This window comes from Cyprinodon variegatus, unplaced genomic scaffold (assembly GCF_000732505.1).
Source record: "Cyprinodon variegatus isolate N-32 unplaced genomic scaffold, C_variegatus-1.0 Scaffold104, whole genome shotgun sequence".
Lineage (NCBI taxonomy): Eukaryota > Metazoa > Chordata > Actinopteri > Cyprinodontiformes > Cyprinodontidae > Cyprinodon > Cyprinodon variegatus.
Genome location: NW_015150557.1, coordinates 226,099 through 244,845, shown reverse-complemented (window position 1 = coordinate 244,845; position 18,747 = coordinate 226,099). Strand labels below are relative to the sequence as shown.

Below are 18,747 nucleotides of genomic sequence, written 5' to 3'. Positions count from 1 at the left end.
TTGTTTGCTATATTCCAAAAGCCTTCAAAGTGGCAGTATTTTGCCTTTTTTGTGCAGAGTTCTTAACTGGAAATATCTTTAGCATATAATGACAGGTTCATTCATTGTTCAACAACGGTCCAGTTACAATTTCGAATGGTGAAATTGGTCTGCTTGGTCTGTTTTTGATAACAGTTACTATAGTACTGAATTAATTGATCATTTTTACTATGTTTCTGACATAAAAAAATACATCTGAAATATTTGAGAATGACTATATCATAACCAAAAGAAATCTGTGAGGAAGAAGATATGTTTAGATTGTACTACTTTTTTGTGCTTAGATCAAAATTAGGTAAAACCAGCATATGTTTTATAAAGATTTATCATAAATCACAATCTGACCCATGCATGATTGCATCATTTTTGCTAGGATGCAGCTTTTAAGCAAGCAGTGTTTTATATATATATATATATATATATATGTGTGTGTGTGTGTGTGTGGGTGTTGGGGTGTGCGTGTGTGTTTGTATGTTGGTAAGTGTTTGTTAAAATGTACTTCCACACCCGACATCAAAAATAACTTTAAATGAAAACATTGTGCTACTCCCAGTAGTTTAGCAAGGGTTGAGTAATGGATTACAGACAAGCAGAGGTTAAGGAGGTATTACTCTTTGCTATCAGCATGCACTATTCTCTCTATTTCCAGGGACTTTACCTTTTCAAAGTGCAGTAGCAATGAAGTGCCTCTCATTAAAACCTGCATTTGTGCCAGTCAGTCAGTCAGGAATGCATGGGGAGGCAGTAAGCGAAGCGCCCCAGATAGAAGCTACCCTTCGTGGCTTCTGAGTAAAGGCTCATTTCATGCAAGGTTAGACACATCAGTCATTGGACATGGGGCTGGCTTTTACTGCCTTTCAATAAAATTACACATGGAACGTGTCCACAAGGTGAAGTAGAACCTGGATATAAAATGTCTACATCTGGATTCTCTGCACCTGGTGTGGTCGGTGTCAGACTGAGTTTAATATTCGCTGCACGTAGGTGATCAAAGCTTTACTGAGGGCCACATACCCAAGAAATCTTCATTTAATTTGAACATAGGCTGTGTATTAATTAGCATGACATGAACTACATTAAGCCCAGATAATACTTTATTTATTGATCCTAATCAGTAAAAAAAATTAAATGAGCTGTGATAGGTAAGGAATAATTTTAAAAGGAAGAAAATAGTGACCTGCCTTTTCTTTATAACAGGAATCCTCCTGTTTAGTAATGTATAGAAACCATGTATAGAAAACCCTGGAAATAGAATGACAGCTTATGTGGGCCTTTAGTGAATGTAATATATTGCCCAAAATTTTGAGTCCTGTTATCTGTTAGGGTGTCTGGGGTTTTGCTTTTTTTGGGTGTGAGTGAGCTTCCCGTCACAGAGATGTTTGCTGGTTCCTTGGCCAACCTGTGTTGCTGGACACCTTGAGACCATTTCTTAATCAAGATGACTAGCATGTATATAAGGATCATCTCTCCCTTCGCCGGATGATTATCCCTGATTGTATTCCAGTCAAAGACCTAAACCAGGAATTTCTTTCTTGTTGAAATTTGTCCTCTTGGGTTTTAATCTGGACTCCATTATTGTTCCAGACAACCACTGAACCTCAGTTTGTCTCCAGTCTTCATTGAGAAGGTCTTACCTGTGTGCAGAGGTTCTCAGTCTTCATCACCTGCCTCCCTGCTCTCCAACACTTATCTTGCAAATACCAGTGCTGTTGGATCATACTGATATTCTACTGGGACTCTGGGGTACATTCTGCAAAGCCCGCGAAATCAAACCCCTACAGATCCATGCTACTTCCCTTTCATGTCTCAAGTAAGCAAATCAGTCATCAGTTATCAACAGGTAACTCCTTCCTGATCAGTCTGTTTTCTTCCCTCACTCCTACCAGAAAGTTCAACTGACTTCCTGCCGTTCTCAGCTTCCAGATTCTTATTGCTCTTATAAATAAGGGATTAAAGTTCCCTTGTTCTGTATGTGATTCTGCATGTGGGTCAAAAAAAACTACTAACAAACATGACAGACTCATCCAGCCAGTCTTACCCAGGATAATCTCCCTTGGTTCCTTCCACTGAATGTGAATTACTTCATCACAATGATCAGCTAATCCACTCTTCGGCTGGACAGCAAGTTCATACCAACAGATGAAGCAGTTTACTGAAATGTTAACTGTTAGCTGTTTAACAGAACCACTCCCGCACGGGTCTACCCCCTCTATAGCCAGGACAATCGCTGCTCCTGAACTAAATCCTCCCACAACTTTTCAGTTTTATTTTGCCAATTTTCTCACACCCAAGCTTTAGGCAGGGGAAATTGGAAGGTGTTGTGGACTCTCGTTACAATGTTCACTAAATTTCAGTCAATCCCCTAGGTTTTTTGTTGTTGTTGTTGATAAAGTCTAATTTGTGATTGGATTATTGAGAGGTTGAGCCCTGCAGTTGGCTGAAGCAAGATTTGGGAGTGAATTTCAATTCCAAATCTCCTTGGAACAGTTTACTTCTGAGTTCAAACAAACATTCAGATACACTGAGTCCGTTTCTGAAATTCCCTGTATTATATGGAATTTACAACCGGGTAGCCAGTATAAGACTATGCCATTGAGTTGCAAACTCTAGCAGCCCTTTCAGCTTGGAACCCTGAAGCGTTAAAGGGAGCTTTTCTTCAAGCCTTGAATGAAAGAAGTAGCATGCAAAGAGAAGTCTAAAACTTGAGAGGAAATAATCTCCCTGGCTATTCACTTTGACAACTGAATTTGGGAGAGAAGTTGGGCAAACCAATGGTATCATTTACCGCTTCCCCAACCTCATCTTCCAGATAGTTTACAAGCTTTGGAGTCTTACAGACCAGATCATGTTGTCATCCCAGGAAGGACAATGCGAGATGAATACTGGACTCTGCCTGTATTGCGGTTAGAGTGGTCACTTCATTTCTTCCTGTCCAAAGCAGCTAAAAGGGCGGTGTCAGTTGTAAGGAAGAGATCAGTGGGCAATTTTGAGAACAGACCCTTCTGTATGACATAACCCTTCTCAATCCCATTAAATCAACCGTTTGCCTCTTCTGCTTTAATTGATTCTGGTTGTCATAACAATTTAGCTGAACAATTACTTCTTCCTGTAGTAAACCTACTTGACACACTTCAGCTCTTGGCTTTAGATGGAAGTGATGGAATTGGCCGTGTCTCCATTCTTAAATTCTCAACAAAATGAAAAGGCAGTAAACCTTTCCCTGGTTCCCCAACTTCTACCATTGATTTATTAAAAACTATGATCAAACTACTCCACCACTTACTTTCTTTACTTTCTTCAGAAGACCTTTCATTTGGTTGCCTGAAGCTAAAAGGTCTCAAAAAAGGTTTGCCACTGCACCGATTCTGAATCGTCCAGATCCAGAGAAACGTTTTTTTACTTGATGTTGATGACTCCGCTTTAGAGATGGCTGCAGTCCTTTCTCAAATTTCCTCTGACAGTAATATATTTTATCCATGTCCCTTCTTTTACCTCTATTTGTCTCAAGCATAATTAAACTACCATGTGGATAATAGGGAACTCTTAGCCATATAAATGGCTTTTAAAGAGTCATCTCTTAGCTTGCAGGCCCTAAAAACACAAAGTCTGATGCCCTGTCTAGGCAATACTCCAGTAACCAGGGAACCAATATCTCAAGTGTTAATCAATCTTCCTGCATTGTGCAGGCCTTATTGTGAGAACTAAACCATTGAGTCCTGGAGGCTCAACAGTCTGATCCAGTCCCTGACACTGGACATCTGAAACTGAGGGTCCTGCCTAATTTACGGGGCACATAAGGCAAAATTCTCCTGCCATCCTGGAATCAACTGAACTCTTGCACTCCTTAAACAAAATCTCTGGTGGCCTATGATATATAAGGATGTTAAAAGTTATGTTATAGACTGTCAAGTGTGTGCCCACAACAACTCACCAGCCTTCCAGTGGTTTTCCTCAACCATTGCCTATTCCTAAATGTCCATGGTCTCACATTGCCTTGGATTTCGTTGTTGGACGACCACCATCTAAGGGTTTCACCACCATCCTCACTATAATCGACTGATACTCCAAAACCTGCCACCTCATCTATCTTTGTCAACTTACGCCGCCCTTGAGACAGCTCAGTTCCCGACTAAGCATGTTTTTCGCCTTTACTGACTCCCTTGTGAAACCTGTCGGACAGGGGTTCACAATTTATCTCCCCGGTCAGGAAGGAGTTTTGTACTACTTTGGGGGCCAAGACTGCTCTCAGTTCAGGTTTTCATCCCTTAAGCAAATAGTCAATCCGAACGCATGGACAAGGAGCTTGAGGCATCCCTCCACTGCCTCTATTCATCATACACATACTCATGGAATAATCATTTGCCTTGGGTCAGATATACACATAATTGTCAAATTTCCCCTACAACCTCCCCTTTTTCTTTCTGACGAGAAGGACATTATAGTTACCTCAGTCAAATACCACAATCGGTGGTTTCTGCCTTAAACCAGTCAGTGGAAACAAATCAATCAATGGCTGATCAGAGAAAGATTGCTGCTTTCCAGGAAAGATTTGGCCATGTTGTCATCCCAGGAAAGACAAAGCGGGATGAATACTGGACTCTGCCTGTATTGCGATTATAGTGGTCACTTCATTTCTTCCTGTCCAAAGCAACTAAAAGTGCGGCCTCAGTTGTAGGGAAGGGACCAGTGGGCAATTTTGAGAACAGACCCTTCTGTTTGACATAACCCCTCTCTCTACCCGTTAAATCAATAATTTTCCCTCGTCTGCTTTAATTGATTCTGGTTGTCATAACAATTTAGCTGAACAATTACTTCTTCCTGTAGTAAACCTACTTGACACACTTCAGCTCTTGGCTTTAGATGGAAGTGATGGAATTGGCCGTGTCTCCATTCTTAAATTCTCAACAAAATGAAAAGGCAGTAAACCTTTCCCTGGTTCCCCAACTTCTACCATTGATTTATTAAAAACTATGATCAAACTACTCCACCACTTACTTTCTTTACTTTCTTCAGAAGACCTTTCATTTGGTTGCCTGAAGCTAAAAGGTCTCAAAAAAGGTTTGCCACTGCACCGATTCTGAATCGTCCAGATCCAGAGAAACGTTTTTTTACTTGATGTTGATGACTCCGCTTTAGAGATGGCTGCAGTCCTTTCTCAAATTTCCTCTGACAGTAATATATTTTATCCATGTCCCTTCTTTTACCTCTATTTGTCTCAAGCACAATTAAACTACCATGGGGATGATAGGGAGCTCTTACCCATATAAATGGCTTTTAAAGAGTCATCTCTTAGCTTGCAGGCCCTAAAAACACAAAGTCTGATGCCCCGTCTAGGCAATACTCCAGTAACCAGGGAACCAATATCTCAAGTGCCAATCAATCTTCCTGCATTGTGCAGGCCTTATTGTGGGAACCAAACCATAAAGTCCTGGAGGCTCAACAGTCTGAACCAGTCCCTGACAATGGATGTCCGAAACTGAGGGTTAGTCCAATCTTGTGTAGTCCATTTTGCCTTCCTTCTGCAACCTCTCCTTCTGCCCAAGAGATTGGCAGGCAACCGGGCTTCAATGTGTGAAGGATTTTGATAACTTGTCACTGAGGAAGGGGTTTTCAATATCTGCTCAATTGGGAAGTTATGCACATGAGGAACAGTCTTGGATCCCTGGTTCTTTTATTTTGAAATCTGACTTTTTTCTGGACTTCTGGGCTTTATGCCTTCTACTTCTGAACCACCAATGGGGTGTCCTTGAAAGGAGGTAATGTTAGGATCTCTGTGGTTTACTGTTTTTCTGGTGTGAGTAAGGTTTCCTGTCAGGATCTTTGCTGGGGGCTTGGCCAACCTGTGTTGCTGCATACCAGAGAACATTTCTCAATCAAAATGACTAGCCTGTATATTAGGAGAGAAAAGGATCCTCTCTCTTCCCTGAATGATTACCCCTGAGGGTATTCCAACAAAAGACCCAAACCAGGAATATCTTTTATGTTGAAATTTGTCTTCTTGTGTATCTCTTTTATTGTGGACTTATTGTTCCAGAAAACCAATGAACCTTAAGTAGGCAAATCAATCTGTCATCAGTGGTAATCAATCAAATCCTTCCTGATCAATCTGATTTCTCCCTTTAGACCAACTTGAAAGTTCATATGACTTCCCGCATTTCTCCACTTTGAGCTTTTTTTTTGCTTTTGTAAATAAAATATGAAAATTCACTGGTTCTTTGTGTGATTTGGCATGTGGGTCAAAAAACTACCAACCAACATGACATTACCACTATGCAACAGCAAGATCATCTGCTGCTTTTAAAGTTCACCAGGAACTAGATTACTGCTGGGCCTAGGTTGCAAGTAATCTGAACAGACATATATTTTTGATATGTTAATCACTTTTTTTTCTTTTTATTATTGTTTTTAATGCTCCACAATGGAGCAGTGGAAATAGTTGTTGTTGTTTCAGCATTCCATGTTGAACTTTGCTAAAAAAAATATCATTACAGATGACCAACTTATAAAGCTTAATGGAATAAATGAGTTCCTTTTTTTCTTATTAGAGTGGCTAACTGTATGTATAACAGGGTAACTCTGAAGGCATTTTAATCACAAAATTTTGCTTCAGGTTGCTAAATCTAATCCCCAGGATCCTTATTACTCATCTGCTCATGTAAGAAGCAAAGTGTCTGCCATTTTAAGTCCATGACACAGCAGGGTGACAGGAGGACGTTTTGACTTGCAGTTTCTGAAATCCTTTTATTGAGTTATTCATCTCTGAGGAAAGTAATTGCAGGTTTGATGAGGCAGAGAGTTGCGTGCTGAATTAAGAGCCAATTATAATGCTTCTTTTTGCAAATCAGGGTCTTTAGAAAAGGTAAAACATATGAGAGAGGAAAGATGAACAAAAATATTCTTAGCTTTTTGAAAATGATTTATGATAATTTTTCAATTTTCTATTGCATCAATAACATACGTTTCGCAATCAATTAAAAGAATATCTAATATAATGTTATAATTTTCTTTATATAACTCAAGTAAGTGTCAAACATATATTGGTGTTTGCTAAAATTTACAAAGAAAATATATTCAGTAGGCTGTTTATTTTGTAAATTTACTGTTAAAAAAATGCACTGTTCCATATGTATGTATATATTTGTTATAGTCTAAGTCACAGGCTCTTTCTGCTGCAGAGCCAAACTGGAAAAAATAAATAAAGATAAAAAAAATCTACATTTATGTTTATGCTTGAAAACCTATTAGGTTTAAAGTCTAGTGCAAAACAACATCATATTTAATTACTATTACCTTCCACAAAAGTCCATGAACTGTTGTTGTTTATGAGTATACATAATTGTTCTACTTTATGTTGCAGTAATAATGGTAATAAATAAGACCCTGGAGGAAAAAGGAAAATTAGTTATTTTTAGAAATAATCTGTTTAAGAAGAAGTGTATTGTCCATTATTCTCATTACCATTTGTTTCATACTAAAGGTATTCAGGATTTTTTACAGTACAGGTCAGATTCGAACCCAGGTGCACGCCCTGTAATTATTTTTAGCTAATTTTGCAGACAGATTATTTTTGAAGGCAACTTTAAATTTTAAAGTGAGTCAATATCCCTTTTTTTTTATATATAATTGTCTTTAATTACATGAGTGAATGGATAACGTGTAGTTTTATAATTGTACTGGCAGTTTTAGTAAAAGATTCAACATTTTTTCTATTAATATCTTAAAAGTTATTACCGTACAAATACTTGAACAATTTTGTTCTGTTAAAAATAATTATTAGATATGTTCAGATTTCTTTTTACAAAATTTTATACAATGAGGGCATAGGTTTTCTTCATAGAATCTTTCTCTGCATGAAAAAAAAAAACTGCTAAATGAAGAGGCGTTTTGCCATAATTTACCAAGAGCTTAATTGCATGTTAATTATCATACCTTCCATTGAAGGAATCCTTGTTGCTACACACACGGTTCTCAAAATGTTCAAAAATCCTACGTAAATGAGCATCAAAGAGCAATCCCTCTTTTTCTCAATTTGCCTAATGAAACACATTTTCAGGGACAACCACTGTAGCACAGAGACTTTCTGTGATATAATGATTCATGACTGAGGTAAAGTGCAAGCAAAACAAAGTAAATAAATCATTTTTTACAGCACAAAATAAAAGAAAGCTCTATATGATGGATTTGTCTAAAACTTATTGTCTTTCCATTGTTGCTGAAGTGTTAAGGCTGATGGATATTGATAATAAGTATTCTGTTTAGTTTTGACTGAATGACAGACACCTCATAAATCTTAAAGTTAATTTCTTTTCAACTGCATCATTTATATGTTTTGAATACTGGCTAAGATCAGAAGAAATGTTCCTCTGTAACACTCACACTACATGCATCATCTGCGCTTTTTGCCTTGTAATGCTCAGAGGAATCATTCTTATGTTGCTTTGACAAATGACAACAGCTCACCCCTCCGGGTATTAAAATTCTTGTTCATCTCTCATGTTTACCCTCACATGGCCACAGGTATAAATACAACCAAAGTACTTCAATTAAACAATGCTTTACACTGCTTCTTCTTTTGTGTTTTCACATGTCTTTCTTTTCATTCTACTGCAGGCTTTCTGAAAACATCTTAGTTGTGTGGCATCAAAAGTACCTCTAGTCTGAGAGCTAAAGCTGAGATATATTGTGTCCCACATTAACTCATTTTAATTTATATATCAACAAACTGAACTCTTTAACACCCTCCTGTCCAAACTGCTGTAGATATATTAACTTAAATGTCAGAGCCTTTAATTCATGCACGGTGTGCTCTGTCATAATCGTTTGGGATCTAAATATCTAACAAACTTCATTAGGCTTTACAAGGCATGTTGTTTTTTTTATGTTGTTTATAATAGACTGTTTTGGGATTGACCATATACATAATATAACACTGATAGTAGCTTACGTTTATCAATAATTTTCAGAGGCAAATAAATTAGGAAGAAATTAATAAAATATTCTTAACCCAGTGATGTTGGTTAACACATTCTATGTATTAAAGCAAATACATAGAATGCATCTTAATCTCTTCTTGCATAAACATTAAAATGTTTCTTTACAACACCCTTACAAAATCCATATTTTCAAATTTCCTGTAATCTACTCTATTTCGATTTATAAGTCAGGCCAAAACAAACTACCATATAATTTCTAGGGCTAAGAAAGAAATATGTGTTGAAATAATTTTGCCAAGAGATCTGAAAATTGTGCCACGCAATACCTTCCACTATTTTCTCCATTGGAATGGGTTTTCTCTTTGAAGTGCAGTGTTAGTGTTTTGCAAAATGTATTATTCTGTTATAGACCACAAGGTTACATTTCAATTTCATCTGACACAGCAAGCATGTGTCTTCTTGTTATTTGTTTGCTGTGCCCTCTACAAACTTCGAATGGCTTTTAACAAGTGATGTCACTTTGAATGATTTGTATCACTTATTTTTTGCTTCTTGAGATTTTTAAACTATTGTTTTATAAAGTAGCCCTTCTTCATTTTTTTAACAACTTCAGAATGGAATTTTCCTGGTATCTATGATGCATTTTACCAAATTACACGTTAGCAAGTTTTTATTTACTGATTTAAAGCTATTTCTAGGACTGTGAATTCAGTTAGAGGTGTTGTAGAAAATAGGCTGAATCCAAATGCTAATGTATTTTATTTGTGTAAAACAAACCAAAAATGCTATTAGATTATAACCCATAAAACCCAATATCACGTTCCTTCTTGTAGACAGTTATGAGCTAAGCAATATTAATATTCAGTGTAAAATTCTCAATAAAATAGACTGAAGTTGAGAATTTGTGCAGAAAAGTGGAGCAAAGATCTTTAATTTGTCGGCAGTTCCATCCCTTTGTGTAAGTAGAGCTTTACATGAGAAAAGTTTGAGAGGGTCATACTTTGTCTGTTGTATTGGTGACTAATGCAGGAGTTTTATTTAAACCTAATCTTTGAGTTTTGGTATTCTGTGTTTACATTCATATGTACGGCTTTTGGCTCAAGCATCAACGTTTGCTTATTTATTCTTTTTCACACCGTTACCATGTAATAATTAAGGTGATCAGCTCAGACCAAATAATGGAGTGAGAATATTTTCACAAATTAGTTTATTTACTCAACCTAAACCTGAAAACCTTGTGCTGTTATTTTTATGATGACCTTCAAAGATTAAAAAAAATATATAGTTGACCAACTAGGATTTTCTTTCTATAAAAACAAAAGGTTTATAATGAAGGACACCAGCAGATATAGCAGGATAGAAGAGATAGCATGTCTCTAGTGGTCACATCTGGCCATTAGCTTAACTAAATGTTGTTCTTTCTTACATTCAAGACAGCTGTACATTTCTCTTTGGGCACAAGGGTTCACACAGAAGCTTTCAGCTTCCTTTCAGCCAAACAGATGCGGACACAATTAACTCAGACTCAAAGATCTATTGAACGAGGCTTTGAAGCGGAGTACTTTATGATGTTGAAGATCGTTATCGGCATCAAAAGTGCTATGGTGTTTGTAGGTACCTGGCGGCTTCTCCCTTTTCTTTAATTATTATAGCCTTTTCAAAATGTTATAGTTCATTATGCAAACACAAAAACAGCTTTCTTGGTGATACCCCAGGGAAGTGATGCTTATAATCAGAAGCTACTGTAGACATTGGATAGTAATCTTTAGTCCTACTCACCTTATGAAACGTTTTTTCCTAAAACACAATCAGATTAACATCAAGGGTTTGAGGCCAACAATTAAAGCATGGATCTAAACTTTGAAGGAAGTTGATGTCTTTCATGCTATCGATTACTCTCTAGGCATTATCATTTAGTATGAGTTCAGAATAGATTGTCCCAGCAGTGAAAGTTAACAGTCAGACCAAGAAAGGGCCAAGACCAAAACAAAACATTCTATATAAAAAAAATAAATACATAAATCATAGCTTATTTGAGCAAAATGTTGCCAATTTTGAAAACATCAACATATTTGCAAATTATGATTATTCACAAAGAAGCTAATGATTGGATGCAAAGAGGAGGATGCTGGAGGCATGGACCTATCCAAAATGGAACACATGTTTTAACCAAATGTTATCATTTATAGTGAAGTAATTTTCAGATTTAAATTAAATGTAAAAAAGGAATCAGATTTTAGTGGTTTAAGTCTAAGCTATTTTTTTTACATTTCAAGTGGTTTCTCTGACAAAAAAACCCCTCTTAATTTAATTACTAAAGTGTTTTTCACACCGTTTGAGAATTGCCCTTGCACTTCTCCTGCCTCCATTTATTGTGCAAATATTCATAATGCCATTTCTAAAACCTTTCAGTCTAAACATGACAATGGCTTAAATGTTAATAAGCGGACCTTTATATAAACCAATCTATGCTTGTTTTGGTCTTGGTACTTTCTCAAGAGAACTATCTGCTGCAGGTAAGATATTCACTACTGCTGACAAAAATCTGATAGAACCTCACTTCAAAAATGCTGTAACAGTCCTTAAAAGAAGAGTCAAGGCTTAAAACCTCCATATCACTGGCTGATGCATTGCATTGTCTGATGTACTAACATAAGTTATGTGTGACTCTGTTGTTAATGCATCACGTGTAATACCAAACAGCAAACAACCATCTCATTAGGCCCACACTGCCAGAAGTAATGCTAGTCTTAAATCAAAACTTGGAGTAACAAATAATTTGCATAAGCTATTTAAGTATTGATTAGTTTCCCAGATTTACTTCAAACGGCTGATGCAAATTCAAATGGCATTATTTCTAGCATCACTTTTCTCAGTGTCGGAGCACTGTTCTCATTGTGTCTTTGTTCCTGTGTGGGAAACAAAGAGGACATTACCTGTAATGTATACAGCTCAGAATACGTTTCTACACGGTCATAATTTGGGGTTTTCTCCAAACAGAAAGAAGGGACATGAAAATGTAAGTTTACTGAGGAAACTGTGGATCAATAGCATGCTATGTCCATGACCCCTTCCTATGTGGCTTTCTGATGGCTTACACATTTTTACTTTCATTTCTATATATTTCTTTTATGGGTTTATAGGAGGGAGGGAAGGAGGGTGGGTTTGTAGCTGGTCGAATAAGTTGCTAAAGTCTTCTAAACCAAAATGAGATTACCTGCATGTTTGCTATGTGTCTTCGCTGTGCTTTCAAGTTTAATTAATACTTCCAACTCACCCTAAAAAATTTGTTTCATTGTTCTATGCTAGAACAAAATACATACATATATATATTTCTATACTTATATAAAAAGGAAAAAAAAAAAAAAACTTGTGTGGTCTTTGTTTCTAGCCATGTTTTGCAGTTTGCTTCAGATATCCTGAAAACAGAATGTAATAAGCTTTTGTTCTATAAGATCATGTTTAAGCTTAGATTTCATATGAACCTCTATTTTGTCCCATAGAATATGGAATGATCGGAGAGCATACTGTAAAAAGTCAGCGGCCACGATCAGTTCATGACACAAAGGCCCTGAAGGAGCAAGCTGAATCTGCTAAATTTATGGCACAAACTGGTAATGCAATAGTTATGTTTCTTTATTTTTTTTGTCAACTAAACTTAATTTCATCATGCATGCTCTCTCTTGTACTGCACTTTTCAGGTGAAAATGTTTTGCATTCTTATTTTTTCCTACCCATTCTCAAACGCTACATATAAAAATGAGGACGGAAAAATTCCCCATCCCTTCACGAGTATTTACTTTGGACTTAGAGGCTAATTGGGTTTGTGTGAGTGTTTGTTTTATTTTCATAAAGTGAGGTGACATGTGGCTTATGCACACTGCATTTTTAAACAACAGTTAATCTAATTAAATGGCAGTTCAAACTAAGGGAATGATGTGGGCGTTTTGTTCTAGACTTGATAAACTAAATGTCATTTGATAGTAAAAAAACACCCCTTAAGCCCCACCAGAAAAAAACCTTTCTAAAAATGAACTGATAGATGATGACTTTAGGGAATCACCAAAGCTTTATGGCTTCTTCACATGTAGCATCAAATTAATTGTTAAAGTTTTCTAAATTTATTTAATGATCTGTAGGACATGTCACCCTATTTCTCAATATAATAAAAAATCCAATAAGGCCAATAGGAAATCTAAATGTTTATCGGTTAGTTGTAAGAAGTTTTTGTTCTGTTTTTTTAAGTTAGATCGTTTTTGACAGGGGTGGGTTTATATCTAATCATTAATGAGATTTTTGCTTTTATTTTTGTCATGCGTTGCTCCATTTATATTATTGTTGTTGTTTGACAACTGTCTTTCCTTTCATTGCTGTTTTTATTTACAAAACACTATACATCCAATACATACCTGCTTGTACTAATATACACCCATTAACATCTCTCCTCTGCCGCAGGTGTGTCTGTTCCCCTGTTTGGTCACATAGCTGGGCTTTTCTGTTTCTCATTCGCATCCAATTTACTGTCCCTATACTGCCTCATTGAACAAATTGATCCACCTTTCAATTTATTTTATGATCTCCAAAAAAATAAAGCCAGGATTAAGCTTCTATTAAGGCGGAAATTGTGTCCCTTGACACAACCTTAAAGCATACAATGTTATGTTGTTTTGTTATTCTGATCCAGTCTGATGACTTGCAATGACATAAATGTATTCAGAGCTGCAACAAAAAAATGTTCATCTCTGTGTTAAATTGTTTCTCTTGCATATTAAGCCTCAAAGCAAATTAATATTTCACCTGGGGGTTTGACATAATCAGAACTCAATTATTCGATGACAACTCTCGTGAAAGATTTTGTCTCCACAACTCCAACTAAATGATTCCTTGTGCATGTAGATAAACATCAATTTGGCATTCATGTTAATGCTTCATTGTAATATTATAATGTTATTTACTTCATAATCTGTACAGGTATAACATTTTCAGTATTTTAGGGCATTTTGGATCCTATGTTTGATCACAGACTTATGGACCATAAAAAAATCAATTGAGAAATTAAAAATCAGCTAATTAAATTGATCCAGACTTAAAGATTTGATCCTTGAAAACAAAATTTTTACTTTATGATTCAAAGACAGTTTGTTGAGTGGATTTTGGGGCACCCACAATTCAAAGAAAATTTGCCTAAAAATTGTGTGATCTGATAAAAAAACAATAAAATGTAGTCTCAGTGATAAGGTGGTTATACTTTTAAAAATAAACAGAGGCAAACAAACTTAGTCTAATGTCGTCAAATCTAAATGGCTCTAAACAGTGCAAGGGAATCCTCCTCTAAACCCTTTTTTTCCTAAACTAACACCCATTATATTCCATTTTCTTTCTTTCTTTCAGTTGTTGTCTTTCTTGCATGTCACCACACTCTTTTGTTGGTAGTGATCTGCCAATTAGCTTTTTTTTTTAAATGCATGCATATTTTCAAAAATAAATGAAGTGAAATTAGATATAATCGATGCCTACTGTAATGCCTTCTCTGTGATCTTTGTATAAATACACATTTTCATTTTTCCAAAGAAGTCTGTTTTTTTGTTTTTTTACACAGTTATGTGAAACTGCAATTATAATTAATGCAGCTACTCTAACTGCGGTTGCAAAAACACATATTTGCTGCATGCAAATTGAATATGAAACCAAATCATTTAAGCTCACGTATTCATCAAAGATCACAAAAAAGTGGCCAAACTGTTTAATAGAGGTCCTCTAAATCCTTAGATTCCCCTTTCTAACCCTAACGTAAATCCTGTTGGCCCTATCCAGCTTTACTTAACCCAGCCCAACTTGCCCCATCCTAGCTCCTTAAACCGCGCCACAGGACCGTATTGCTGCATTTAACTAGTGTCACCCTTCTCCCACACAGGTGAATCAGGTGCAGAGGAGTGGTCCCAGTGGAGCTCATGCTCTGTAACATGCGGTCAAGGGTCGCAGGTGCGAACAAGAACATGTGTCTCACCATACGGAACACACTGCAGCGGCCCTTTAAGAGAATCAAGGGTTTGCAATAACACTGCCCCTTGTCCAGGTAGTGTTAGCCCGCAGATTCTTGACTATGAATGTTTTGCTTCTTTGTTGTTGATATGGGAGGAATATTATTGTTCTGTTCTAACAAAACTTTAATTGTGTCTATTTAAGAATGTTTTTGTTTTTTATCATTTAGAGATATTAATGAATTTAGACTTCCCTTTTTTTGTGAATACTTTGTAATTATTTTTGTTTTTTTCTTTCTTCCATCACCACTTTTTGTGTTTTCATATTCCATATAAGTGTAAAGCAATACATCAGCATCAAAAAATGGTTTTATGACATGTGGATCTCCAAGGAGCTTGGGGAGTTGTAGGTATTGATATTGTACCATCATTTGAAGGTCAACTGTGCGTTTTAAGATAGCATTCGAGTGTTTCTCTAAACCAGCTGTGAGGCATTTCATCATAAACTTATGATGGCGTGGCAAATGAGTCATTGGCAGCCAGGTATCAGAATCCAAAGCTTTTCTGACTAGTGATTGCAGCATTCTAATGCTTATTAGTATGCATCTGAAAGGAACACAGGCCCCCTTGTCACCATTATCCATTTTTGGAATTATTTACACAGATAAATAAGTAGATTTAGTAATTAGATTCTGCACTCATGTTTAGTTTGATGATGCTGATAAGTACGGCGCTTCTGAGACTACTTTGCAAACACCAGAGTAATTGAAATGATTAAAAAAACACTACAAGCTGCATCCTCTGAAAGCTTTTGAGATTTTTGATAAACCATTTTTTTTTTCCAGATGGGACATGTGTAAGTAAGAAATAAGTAGCTTCCAGGCAGGTATTTCTTTAATGTTGTTGTTTTTTTTTGTTTGTTTTTTTTTTATTCAAACCCCTAGAAAATGCAGATTCTCACACTGTAGCAATATAATTTGATTTAACACAAATACTTTCCTTCAAGACAACTGTTTAATGAAGACCTAGTGTTTTTCAGTATCTTTTTCCTTAGCTGTATACATTTTTTTATGCTTCTTTGTAAGTCCTACTGTAGCAAAATAAAATAAAAAATAATTTGATGACATAATGTAATAAAATCAGGACCTAATCTTCTGAAACCACTGTATCTTCACAATTCAGCTGATATTTAGTTTAGTCAGAGATACAGACATAGCATATATATATATATATATGCTATTTCTATATCTGTGTGTGTATGGGTGTGTGGGTGTGTGCGTGTGTGTAAAAAAGACATTTTAAGCAATACAGATTGATTATCTTTCCTTAAGCTTTCAGTTGTATACCAGGATGGAAATATACCCAATAATGGATAAATATTTTTATGTAACACTTCACGTCTAAGACAAACTCATGTCTTGTAGTGACAATCAGTGAAAACAGCAACAGCACTGGTGAGCACTGCAGGGTGAAATCAAACATGCTGTTAGAAAACCGAGGCTCCCACAAAAGTTTTGATGCTGCTCTCAAAACAATGCATCTGCCAAAATACATTTCTTCTTCATGAAAAATCATCTTTGATTTACTAGTCTACTTTAGAAATGAAGTGACAGAGATTTTGCTTTGCCTTTGAATAGTGTTCCCTATATTTTGCAGAAGGAAAACAAGAAATTTGATCCCAGATTTTCACCATGAAGGATGTGTGCACTATTCTACCAATATTTTATGCTAAATATAACACTAATAATCAATGTTAAATAGTTTTTTATTGAGGTGCATATTTATCCATGCTGACAAATGTCACAATATAGCTTAATAAAAAGATGAGCAAACATGTATTTTTATATTTTAAAGTAGCAATTAATCTGTTCTTATGACGGCATGATTATAAGCAAAGCCACTACAATTTATTTAATCATTTATTGTCAGTATTAAAAATATGGCATTGATCAAAAAAATTTATCACATTTATTTATATATTTTTAAACTAGACTGTCACAGAATATTATAACTTTTTAATATCATTGTTATCATACATATAACAATGGTATTTGTAATAAATTAGAATTTGCTTGCCCTTGACACAATCATGGCAATGAAAAATTTATGTTATTTGTTCAGTGATCACAAAATGGGCTTCAGATAATTAGCTTATTCACTAGTAGCATTTTAAAAATTAACAATCAAGGACAAAAATGTTATTTTTAAAATGATAATTAAGATTAAATTAGAACATTATAATAGTAATAATAAAGAAAAAGTAAATTACATTCAAAGATCACTTTCAAGTTCTATGCTTAATACAGATGTTTGACTGGCCAATAAATTTACTTTAAAAAATAGACTTGCTAAATTCCAATGGATTTCAAAATAGATGCATTTATTGTACATAAACTTATGCTTTTCTAACATTCCATTTTTGAAAAATAATGCCAGGCCTAAAGGATAGATGTCATTTAGTTGTTTTCTTTCAGCCTGCTTCTATCTTTTAGCTTGCTGTATTAATTTTTAAAACGCTATTATCTCAAAAACATAAATGCACTGAACACTGATGGTCTCTGCTGTTTACATCTGAAAAAAACATTCAAAACTAAACTTTTTGCAGGTAGGGTGGTGCTGCCACACAATGTGCCATATCAAAAAATGTTAAAGGACTAAGAGATGCTGTAGACTAATGTAAGCCTAATATATTTAAAGATTATCTCTACCCCCTTCCACATTAATGCTAGAATATACAGCAAAGTAGCAATCATTCTACAAGAAATAAATGAAAATGTCCTTAATTCAGTCAATTTTAGAATATTAACATAGAAACACACAATAGCAAGGTGAGGAACAATAGACAACTGTTCCTCACTACAGTAGACAGCTGTGCACGCAGTCCTGGCGACATAACATTAATATTAATATGTCGGTTTCAGCAGCAATAAATTTCAATTATTTTCCTGATAATTTCCTAGCACTGCTCAATGTTATTTTAAGTTACTCTATTGTCTTTAACGAGTAAAAGATTTCTGTTATGATAGTTGATACCCACACAATAAGGAACCCAGTTTTACTCTAAGCTACATATGGCCAGAAAGAAGTCCCTCATGGTGCAGTGGTTTAAGTATCTGCTTGTCATGTGGGAGGAACACAGGTTTGATTCCTGCTTATAGAAGGAAGTTCATCCAGCATAAAACCTTTGGTGAGTCTAATGAGCAAGTCATAATGCATAGATGTTCATGATTAAAGGAGCAGCCAAATGGTCACAAATAGACGAATGGCTAGAAAATGCTGAACGGTGGTTATATTATCACTTCAACCAAAATGTAAACTACAGAAATAGTATATTGGACAGTTTTGGTGGTTTGGAACCTGTGAGTTTTTAAACCTATGATATATTTTACATCAGAAACCAACCCACACAACACCCACACGTAGCAAACTTTGGAGGTTTTTAAGCTTAAATCTTCTAATAGTAGCCTTGAACCTGTAATCCAGATTCAGGATACTTTATAACATTGTGTAAAGTTTATATTGCAAATTTAAACCATAACCAGAGGCATCATATTCTAATGTAGATGATAATCAAAATCATAACTATGATCAAAATCATCAACAACTATTGTTCCATTCTGAAGTGGATTATGTACATAAATAAATTCAAGACTGTAATGCAAAGAGCATTTTTGTTGCCAATAAAAAAGAAAGTTATGAAGGAAAAAAGGTATTTGATTTAAAAAATCCCTGTTGTCTGACTCCAAGATAACAAGGTAACAGGGTCGTAGCTCGCTGAGAAGGCTGTGCAAAAT

General features: G+C 35.6%; 1 protein-coding gene across 8 annotated transcripts in view; it reads left to right on the top strand.

Moving 5' to 3' along the window:
• Window positions 1-18,747, top strand: part of adgrb3 (adhesion G protein-coupled receptor B3) — a 147,167-nt gene that overhangs the window by 60,280 nt on the left and 68,140 nt on the right. For 6 of the 8 annotated variants that reach the window (XM_015374516.1, XM_015374515.1, XM_015374513.1 and 3 more), the window contains 2 exons: window positions 12,476-12,586; window positions 14,887-15,048. The exons of the other annotated variants lie outside the window; for them this stretch is intronic. In XM_015374516.1, the coding sequence (XP_015230002.1) occupies window positions 12,476-12,586; window positions 14,887-15,048 (273 nt within the window). The remainder of the gene's footprint in view (window positions 1-12,475; window positions 12,587-14,886; window positions 15,049-18,747) is intronic. 8 annotated transcript variants of the gene reach the window in all.